Genomic DNA, 11,020 nt, shown 5'->3' on the forward strand with positions numbered 1-11,020 from the left:
TCTTTGAAATAGGTCTTGAAATAAACTCGAGCTGAGATGTACTCAGCATAGAAATGCATATTTCTAGGTTTCCAGATAACAGCTACAAGAGCTGATCTAATTAACTGCTGTTCTGTAGCTCTTACAGAATCTATCTTATTTGTATAACAAATGTGCATCGATTGATGGCAAGCAAGTGCTAAAGCGAGTTCAATTGCATTTTATGTTGTGTGCTTAGTCAATAAGGCAGAGGAAGCATCTGCTTCACACTGGGATATTGTGAGGGCTATTGGAGTGAAGGGATGCAGGATTACCTCCTGCACCTTCCCAGGCAGCATCGACCGCAGCTGTAACATGCCTGCTGCAAGTCTTAGTCACTTAGTGGGTCCTGCCAAATATTTACTGAAGGATTTTTATGGTTATTCTATCGCACTTCACAGGCGTAATTCAAAACGGATCTATTATTAATGTATAAAATAGAAGCATAAAGCTGTTTTCTGTATAAATGTCCCTCTCTTTGGTTTGCTCCAGTGAGTGAATTTACCTTTAGAGAACAGAAATGTAAAACATGTGAGAGCTGTAATCCTCAGCAATGTCACTTTTTGCCATCACTCACAAGAGCGCACACCTCTGGTTTAAAAAAAAAAAGAAGTAAGCATACTGTTATAAAAGAAATGCTTAAGCCTTCTGTATTATCCTGGCCAAGCCTTGCTGGAATCCCGACCCAGTGTAATCTTCTATAAATACCCCTCTCTAAAAGCACCTCTCCGAGTATCTCAGTATATTATTTAAATCCCAGAGGAACTTCAGAAAGCGCAGGCAGGAATGGAAATCCCTTTCAGCGACAGCCTTTTGTATGGGAGCTGTCTGAAGAGGGAAGCCTGATCCTGCAGTGCTGAAAGCCCATGGGGTTTTTGCAGGAGTCACACAAGGCCCCTAATTTGGTAAGGAACAAAATAAATCCAGGCTAGTGGGAGGAAATGCTGCCGTGAGTGCCTGATCCTGGGCCACGTTCCTGCTGGGAACGCAGCGGGGACACAGTCCCGTGATGTTGCTGGAGTCACCCGACGGCCAGCCTGGCCCTGGGTTCACACCAGTGTAAATGCCCAGCAGCAAAACAGATGTGATTTATTGCTCATAATGAGATCCTTTTAGCAGCAGATACCAAAAAAGTTTAGGTCTGGCTTTGAGGGGAGCAGCCCCTTGGGTTTCACATGAGTCTGGGCACGTAAGGTTAAGCATGTGTAGGTACGCGTTTTGTAGGGCTCACTGCAAATTCCTTCCTTTGCCACTGCTGCAAGTGGGGAGTTTATCGTTTGGACAGTACTAGAGATATGATCTCCTTAAGATTTAAGTTTTATGGGGATGCTAATTGAATTAAAAGATTAATATTCAGTGCAAGGGACCAAGGACACAGGTGATTAATCCTGAGAAATAAAACATGTTTGTGTCACACAGAAGCACTATAGGGGGGAAAAATACCAGCAACTGAAGGACCTTTGACAAGAAAGGTTGTTTTTTTCCTCTGACAACCCTGTCAGCTATTGCTGTCAACAATAAAAAGAAGAAAACAAATAAATTGGAGGCCACGTGTAAGTCATAGGATCAGGATATAAATACACATGACATGAAGAGGAGTAAATAATACTGACGCTTTCTTTGGAAATGTTCTCAGGCAATACTTCCTATTCATGTCTTACTGAAATGACACGAAATAAAACTTTATGGGAGAAAGTGTGATTAATCACACCATTTCTTGAGAGATGTGACTACCTGTGTATTCAAAGGCACTCTTCCTTTACAGGGCTACTGGCTAGTACTCTACATCAACAATGTGGATATAAAGAAATCTGGAATTTTATTCATCAAACTGTAAAAAAGAGGGTATGTAGGATCCCAAGCTCATGGTCCTGTCCTTGAGCAAAGGCACCCAGGTCTGGTTTTGCCTGAGGAAGGCAAATAGCATTACTAGGGAGAAAGAGAAACCCTCAAATTAATGGCAACTCTTCAAAACCCTCACAGTAAAATGGAGAAAAAAAATAGGTTCTTACTCCATTCATTGGGAATTTAATAGTTACCTTTTATAATCAAGTAGCTACTAGTAAAGAGGGTAAGGCTTGCTCCTGGTCATGTGTTAGGACAAGCTTTAGCTGGCTGAGGTCCTCACTAAGGCTGACTGCACTTGAGATCCTACCTTCAGGCACAATAACAAGTGCACATGCCATCGACTCACCTGCTTTTCCAAGGCAGCCCATTTGTACACCATTTCCACCACATGTAGCTGCAGCCTCCAACACCACCTACAGCCTCCAACATCCTCTCCCGCTGTGGGTGCAGCCAGGATGCCCTGATCCAGCCACAGCAGCCCCATGGCGGCACGTGGGACCTGCTCTAGCACTGATGTCCATGCTGCTCCTTGTGTCCAGTCATGGGAGCTGCCACAAAGATGCGGTCTTGTTGCAGTGAGGTGGTTCTGGCGTGCATCCTAAAATACCACGCGTGCGCAGGCATGGGGATCAGTTCACCATCACCTCGGTTTCTCCCACAAAATAGCACAGCTAGCACAGCTGAACTCGCCATCTGCATGTCCTGCGTATTTCTAATTTCCAAAAGGCAAGGGCATACCTGGGACCCAGCAAAACTCTGTCAGAAACTCATCAGGAGTTTAAAGGAGTAAGCGGTCAGATTTATACTGCTGCCAGATGCCAAAGGACAGAAATGTCATAAATCAATGTTAAACACTCCTTCACATATTCCAGGCAGGCTGATTTCAACCTTGATTTCTTAAGGTAAAAGTTAAAGGAAGTCTATTGCTGAAAATGAGTCAGCCATCTGGGAAATAAACCAAGTAAAAGGCTCAGGGAAATTCACAAGGCCTTCAGTTGGGTTCCTCAACACTTGGCCAAGGAGGAAATATAGTCCACGTGGGACTGCCTGGTTCAGTGATGCCCCAACAGTGTTTTTAAGCAGTGGTGAGCCGTGGGGTTGCTGCATTCTGCCCATCCAAACAAGGGACATGGGGGACAAGGCGAGTAAGTGTGACATTTGGGACTACAGGTCTTGTGACCTCCTGTGAGTTTTGCTTACAGATCCTCCATAACTACAGAAGTAGAAGACCTTTGACTGGAGTGCTTAACACAATAGGGGCCTGAAAATCACTGCTTAAAAAAGGAAACTATTTATCAGGCTGTTTTATGCATTCCTCAGAGCAGGAGCATCCTTCTTTATAGGGCTGGAAAATGCCTACCAGTGAATATCTGACTCTTCCAATAAATCTAAATCTTCAGAATTAATAATAAAGGCAGCTAAATGAATATTAAACTGCACAAATACTTTTCTATTGTTGTTAACCATTATCAGTTACTGCCACAAGGCTAAAACAGTCTCAGATTGCAGGGCAGATGTCCTGTTTGCTAGGATGTCCACTGGAGGAGATGTTGAAAGCCCCTGCTGTAATCCGGTCTGCTTCTCATCCAGAGTCAGCAATGGTTGCTGATTTACAACCATGCAACTCACACTGGTGACATAAAAGCTCTGTTAGCATCCAGTGGTACATAGGAAGGTGCTCTTTGGGCTTACAAGCCTAACTCATAAGTCTTCTGCTTCCTTTTGATAGCAAGTTATATGGACAAAAGCTCAAAAGACATCCTGGAGGATGTTGCCAAGCTGTGACTTAGTAGGTCTGATTCACAAAGCCTCTCTAAGTAAGCTTTTTGTGCCTTGGTGTTCATGAAGTGGAGGAGAAAGCTCTTCCCTCTTCACCATCCACATGAATGAGGCTCTTGCACATACAGCTGGAGCCCCTTTGCAAACCATTTGACTTACATAATGCTCCTTGAGTTACAGTCCTGCTAACACAGAAAGATCTTTGGACTTGAAAAATGCTATTATTATCACTATTATTACTATTGCTTTTTAAAATTTTGATGCATTCTAAATCTTTTCCTTCACAGGTCTGTGTGGTGTCCTTAGTGGGATTTGTTATGCTTTGCATTTCATACCAACCCGATGAGAAGACATGCGTGCAGTTCACAGTAAAGGTACCTTGAGTTTCTGTTATTTCTTTTTCCTCCCATGTCATTAAATATAATCAGAAAAGTTGGTTCTGGGGATATTTTTAAGACCGCATTAAAAGAAGTGAAAATACACCTGAAATGCAAGAATGGTTTTCTGGTATTTTCCAGGCAGATAAGGAAGAAACTGCAGTCTATAAAGGGGAAACTCTGTAACAAATATTTGAAAACACAGCAAGATACCTTTTTATAACTTGCCATATTTTAAGAATATCAAGGAGATTCAGATCAACAAAGCTGAAGTATTTTGGGAATTGTTCGCTGAAAGATGGGCATTACTGATTAAATAGAGGCATTCAGAGTGTGCCAGGAAAGAATTAGCGTGGGGTAGAACAGGTCCAATTATATTAAATTTCAATTTTTACTGTGGTCTCAGAAGCATCTCAGCATCTTCCCTGCCATTTTGCTCCTAACCATCAAATAAGAAACAGAACGAGCACAGATGCATTAAAAAGCATAGCTGGAAATCTCTGCCTGCTCATCTTCTGGGGAGAGGTCCTTGCCTCAGAGTACAGCGCCTTGTGCAGGGTCAGGCAGTGACAAACATGGGGAAGCATTAGCAAGCTGCGGGAACAAGCATTCTCTCGTGAACAAAAATCCCATCTGAGCATCACACTAGAGGTACATGAGCTGAGCACCATCTCCATCCTGCTTCAGTTTCCAAAACCATGCTTTGTTGATGCCAATAACTGACTAATAAAAGAAACGCTTAGAATACTTGCTCCAGATGGGAAGTTTCTAACACCATTTACTTGGGCTGCTATTTTTCCTTATTATTGCAATTTTGAGGGCTCTTAATATTTTGCAGACACATAAAAACCAGTAAAAAATACCAACAGAAACAGTACAAAATAACAGTGATTATTAACAAAGAAAGGTAGAAGGAAATCAAACGCAAGGAACCTGGCATTCATCCTCCCTGAGAAATTAGGCCCTGGAGTGTCTTTTGTGCCTCTCTAAAGCTTCTCTTGTACTTAAAGAAATAAAGGGAGGAGAAGAACAACAGTTTCCTTGCTTTGATAGCCTTCATGCTCTTATTCCCTCACCTCCACACCATCAGCAAGTATGATGACTGCCCAGAGAGGTGCCACACCAGGCTTTGTGTTGCTTGTCCAGCAGCATTACAACGAACTTGGCACTCACACAGGAAGGAGACATACATCTCTGGTGGAGAGACAGTGTGTTGGTCGGGGCATCTCAGAAGTCTCTGAGGCCCTTGACAACACCACTGACATGGCCAGTGAGGAGCATGGGCAGCCCAGGCCCTGCAGTAACACTGTGAGCTGGTGCCACTGAGGCTCTGCATGGCTATTGAGCATCCTCTTGCAAGAAAATCTTGGGCAGGAAGCATTCCAGGATGCCACATGTAGCCCATGGCTCATGTGGGGAGAAGGATCATTTGGATTGGTACTGGGTCCAATCTTGTACAGTGTCTTCAACTACGACTGGGATGACAGATCCTCTGCAAGAGCACCCTCAGCAAGTTTGCTAACAATATGAATCTGGGAGGAGCAGCTGACACACCAGAAGGCTGTGCTGCTATTCAGTGAGACCTGGACAGTCTGGAGAGTTGGGTGGAGAGGAATCTGATTGAAATTCAACATGGGAAAGTGGACAATCCTACACGTGGGGAGGGATAACTGCAAGCGTCAGTACAGGTTAGGGGCTGACTTGCAGAAAAGGGGCTCTGAGAAGGACCAGGACGACCTGATGAACAACAGGTTGGCCATAAGCCAGCAGTGTGCCCTTGTGGCCAAGGAGGCCAATGGTATCCTTGGGTGCATTAAAAGAGCATGGGCAGTAGGCTGTGGGAGGTGATCCTCCCCCTCTGCTTTGCCCTGGTGAGGCAGAGAAGTACTGTGTCCAGGTCTGGTCTCACCAGTTCAAGAAATACAGGGAACCTCTGGAGAGAGTCCAATGGAGGGACACAAAGATGATGAGAGACCTGCAGCACCTCCCTTATGAAGAAAAGCCAGGTACTGTTCAGCCTAAGAAGAGAAAGCTGAGGGAGCCATCTTATTAATGCTTATAAATATCTAAAGGGTGAGAGTCAAGTGGATGCAGCCAGGCTCTTTTCAGTGGTGACCAGCCAACAGGACAAGGGGCAGTGGGCACAAAATAGAATGTAAGAAGTTCCATCTGAATGTGAGGAAAAGCTTTTCTACTGTGAGGGTGACAGAGCACTGGAACAGGCTCCTCAGAGAGTCTGTGGAGTTTCCTTCTCTGGAGATAATTGGAACCAGCCTGGCCGACTTCCTGTGTAACCTGCTGTACAGAACCTGCTTTAGGAGAGGGGATTGGACTAGGTGATCTCCAGAGGTTCCTTCCAACCCCTGTGATGGCGTGATTCTGTGATCACACACATACAGCCCTGGGGATTTTAGCCCATCCCCTGGCTCACCCTGTTCAAGGTGCTTTGAGCCTAAGCCTCAATAGCCTTCAGAGGAATTCCCCGGATCCATGTCTGCAAAACCTGCTGGTTTCATGTCTGATAAGCATGAAAAATCTTTTCAGTGATCAATTCAATCCATCTTAGATGCTTTATTTTTTTTCATATTGGAGCAAAGCTATCACCGGTAAATACGGCTGAAATATTTCTCCCTTGTATGAGGAACCCAAGGGACAATGAGCTGCTATGCTCTGACCTCACTGCATGCTTTCTTCCCGCTTCCTTTTTTTCCTTCTACTTAAACAGCAATCACTGGGTCTATCTCTATGAGGCCGCAAAAAACATTTTTCTAGTGGCAAGTTCTGGTTCCTGAGCAGAGCTCACTGTGTAGTCGTGTTTGGAGTGCTGAGGCTGCCTCCAGCTCTGCCATGTGATTAATCTGCTGATGGGATCCAGCACTTGCTGTCTGGTGCTCTCTAACAGGCAGCATTTGCATTTGCTTCACCTTTGATATTTGGAAATGTGTTCATTTTCAGTGGCTTGCTAAGGGATTCCTCTGCAAACATCTTGAGAGAATAATACACTGTTTGGAAATTGCCCTACATCTCCACGCATCTGTGTTCACCTCTGAGACCTGCCATAAGAGCTGCCTGTGTATTCTATGCACATAGAAGTCTCTCTGAGATTTCCTTCCCTTTAGACACAAAACAGGCTCACAGTACCTAGAGGATACTTATGGTTTTGGATTTCATGCCAGTTTGTGCTCATCTTAGAAGTTGGCAGCTAAATGAAATATCTGCCAGGGGAGAAGCAGGCTCAGCACATGGTCTTGGCTTAACATCTCATTTATTAGGGAGGCCTGATTCTGTCCCCCACTGGCCTGAATCCAGGGACATGCAGCCTATCCCCTGGGGTGACAGCTGCATCACAGAACAACTCTCATTCCTCAAAGAAGGGAAACGTTTTTGTTCATTTTCCATTTTCTCCACTTTTTAAAGCTGTGCTGTAAGCCCACAGAGTGTTCCTTGGCAAGGCTCTACTAGCCAGCAGTGCTCCCCTTTCTGTGTGCCTCATGTGCAGAGGTGTCCCTGTTTCCCAGCTTCACCCTTCCCATGCACCCTTATCTTGAAAACTGAGGGGCTAAAGGATTTGCAGTGAAGAAGAGCCGCCCTCATTTTGAAGCTGCCCTTGGTTTAATGCTGCAGGGGAAGTCATTAATAGTAGAAATGAAGATCTTGCTATAAGAATTCAGTTCCTTGGGGGAGAAAATGCACAGAGAGCTTGAAGACCAGCATGAAGAGTAACTACTTTTCTTTTTTTTCAAGCTGACAGCCAAATAGGAAGATTGATTCACACTGCAGATTTAAGACAAATACGCCAGAAGTGTGAATTTTATCAAGGCACACATACTTGGAGTTTCAAGGTCATAAAAAAATGCTTTATATTGATAGTTTGCTTGTGGTATTGAGGTTAAGAGATAGGAAGAGAAGCTGCTGTTTAAAATAACATATTCCCAACCACACCATGTGTCTGACAGATACGATGCCAAGAAAAATAAATGTTTTTACAGTGCTGAACAGAACCAAAATAGTATTTTGGCTAAACACAGCACATGATTTTAATGTACATTCACACATATTTTGCGTGAGCAGCACAGCAATTGCCAGCTCCTACCATCAGCAGGAAGGAAAATCCATATGCTTGGGTACCCAAAGGTCTCAGGTGTTAGCGCTGATCAGCAACAGCTCCAGATGGCTCATGGGGCTGGGCTCTGCATGGATGCTCATGATGAAGGCTTACCTCTATGCCAAAGCTGCCACAGGTGTAAGGAGAAGGAGGGTGACCAACAGGCCCTTGTCCTTCTCTTGCAATACCAGGGCCAGCACTAGCACAGGTTCTCACTGCACCTTTGAAAGGCTTCTCCTTCACACTGATGTGGAAGTCTTCTAAGAGGGATTGGCACGACATGCACTTCCTTGTGGAGATGTGTCGGGATCAGGCAGCAGAAAAGCTGGCTGCCTTAGCAAGACTGTAAGTAGCAGATATGACACATCACTGCCCAATTTGCAAGTGTAAATCAGGTTTGTTTGGGCATGCAAAGCATGAAAAGGATAGGAGGACATGAACAAATTCTCAAAACCACCTAGCTCTCAGCACTGCCTGGGTTAATATGTCAGCCCAAGCCTCAGTTTCCTTAGCTCTGCTTCAGGACAGCTAGCTTATCTCAGCTGATGATTCTAAATCTAGCCAATGCAGGGACAGTAAGGGAAGATGCTCCCTCCCTCTCTATAGAGTTGGAATACATCCTGGTGCTCTTACTGAGTCTCAACATTGTAGGACAATGCTCATATAAAACATGCAAGGCAAAACTGTTAGCTCTTGAGACGATGTCCTGAACTTTATATCAGCAGGGAGCTGTATCTGCTGTATCAACATTAGAAGTCCGTGGTGTCTGGCCAGTACACTGAATGCATGCACTTCCTGTGAAATACACGTTAATGTACTCCTTCTGTGTTCCTCATTCTCTGTCTAGCTGGAAAATGAGTGAGATCATTTCGTTTTATTTTAATTTTTGCTTTCTTTCAGCTGATGTATTTTCTGCTGAGTGCCATGGCTCTGGTTGTCTGTGTCGTGGCAGTGGCTTTTGCGGCCCACCATTATCTACAGCTGACAAAATTTACTTGTGATACTGTTCTGGAGTCCTGCCAGTGCAAACTGGACACCGCAGACCCCCTCAGCAGGACCTTCGTCTACCAGGATGCCACTGACTGCAGCAGTGTCACCAGCATGCTCAGCCTCTACCTGATTCTGCAGATGGTGCTCAACCTGCTTGCAGCACTGGTGTGTCTGCTGGCGTGCTTCGTTATGTGGAAACACAGATACCAGGTCTTTTATGTGGGTGCTCGGTTCTACCCTTTAGCTACCGAGTGCCAGCAACAGAAAGTGTAGGGTCTGTGTTTCGGCAGGGCCTGTAGCCAGGGAATGGAAAATGTCAGCATTCTGCCAGCATAGATGCCACGCATGGATCAATGTTTTTAAGGCTTTTGACAAGAAAAAACATTCACATGTTTAATGAAATATATTCTTCAATCATTTTGAATTTTGAATCTCAACTCTTGCAAAAAGTCCCTAGTGAGACTATATAGAGGTCATCTAACATTCTGAAGATGCAACTGTAGTAATACTCACCAAAGAGCATCTTCAGTAGCCATAAACAACATGAGCTTAAAAAGTCATTGGGAACTCATCTGAAGGGCTACAGCTGTTTAGACACGGAGTCTATTTCCTTCATTGGTAGATACTCATTCTTGCCTTCAGAGAAGATATACCATTTTCTACCAGATGAAGATCTCATCCAAACTGCTTTATTATAATTATGCATTAAAAGATGTTTCAGAGTGACTGGTGATGGCAGTTACCCAACCCAGTTGTGAACAAACACCAACATCAGTGGGTTTGCTGATGGTAATGGGGTGGGCAATGCCTCAGACCCCACATAGTTTACAAATGAGCACTCAGCGCTTTACGAGAAAAAATCAATTTAAAGAACCTTGAGCGAGCTCCTAGGATGGAGGTCCTTAAATCACTAGCCACATTGAATGCCCTGCTGTAATTGCATGCTTCCAAACCCAGCATCAGGCCAGTTCTACCAATTACATTCTCTGTGCAACAGGCCAAATGCATTTTTGGTGTAACTCCTCTGAAGACAATCAGCCTTACACACCAGCTGTGGATTTGGGCCAACAGCCCTGAAAGATAACATCCCTGAAACAATCCATGTTTTTAAAATCGGATAGAGGGAAGGAAGCAAGAAGAAACTGCCAGTCTATCAAAGACATCAATTGCAAATAATGAGGGCAAGAGAATAACAATTTCTTTAAAAGCAGCATAGAATAACAATCTGTGTTCAGCGCTCTTTCACCCGGAATGCATGACTCTGAAAGTGCTTTATACATTATTAGCCTTATACCAGGACAAGCATGCTGGCTTGTCTCTCCACCTGCCCAGCGTGAGCTCTAGGATGACAGGAGCAGCTCTGGTCAGCAGCATTGGGCCCAGTATCAACGCAGGTCAATGCAGCTGGAGCTCACACTTTGTCATCATTTGGGATTTCCTGGTCCCTGCCAGAGCCAGGGTATCTCTGAAGTGGAGTTGAAAAACCATATGCCAGAAGAACTGCACCACTATCATTATCAGCAAGGAGGAAGCAAGTAGAATTTCTACAAGGGTTTAAAGAAGCAAAAACTTTCTGTTTTTGCTAAAAAAAAAAAAAAAAATAGCCACCAGTGTATCAAAAAGCTGCGCTGGCAAAAAGCTTGTTGTATTAGCAGCTCTAATCCTACCCAAAGAGTGCCTTCCATGCAGTGATCACGCAGTGAGCACTCATCACCCCAGGCTAGACCAGCATGCTGCCAGTGTCAGAGAACCACTGTGGGGATTGCTCTCCTGAGGTCCACCTAGAGGAAAGTGCTTATGTTTCTGCCACAGAAACTTCCAGCACAGACATAACATCAGTCATGGTGCTCTCTGCAAGCTGTGAAGTTGGGACCTTTTGAAAATGAAAGCTTCAAGACCAGCT

General features: G+C 44.5%; 1 protein-coding gene across 3 annotated transcripts in view; it reads left to right on the plus strand.

The window, feature by feature from the left end:
- SSPN (sarcospan) overlaps window positions 1-9,815 on the plus strand; it is a 38,823-nt gene extending 29,008 nt beyond the window's left edge. For all 3 annotated transcript variants that reach the window (XM_048933531.1, XM_048933529.1, XM_048933528.1), the window contains 2 exons: window positions 3,933-4,019; window positions 9,028-9,815. In XM_048933531.1, the coding sequence (XP_048789488.1) occupies window positions 3,963-4,019; window positions 9,028-9,390 (420 nt within the window). In that variant the 5' untranslated portion in view covers window positions 3,933-3,962 and the 3' untranslated portion in view covers window positions 9,391-9,815. The remainder of the gene's footprint in view (window positions 1-3,932; window positions 4,020-9,027) is intronic.
- The last annotated feature ends 1,205 nt before the right edge of the window (window positions 9,816-11,020 follow it).

Source organism: Lagopus muta, chromosome 1 (genome assembly GCF_023343835.1).
Source record: "Lagopus muta isolate bLagMut1 chromosome 1, bLagMut1 primary, whole genome shotgun sequence".
Lineage (NCBI taxonomy): Eukaryota > Metazoa > Chordata > Aves > Galliformes > Phasianidae > Lagopus > Lagopus muta.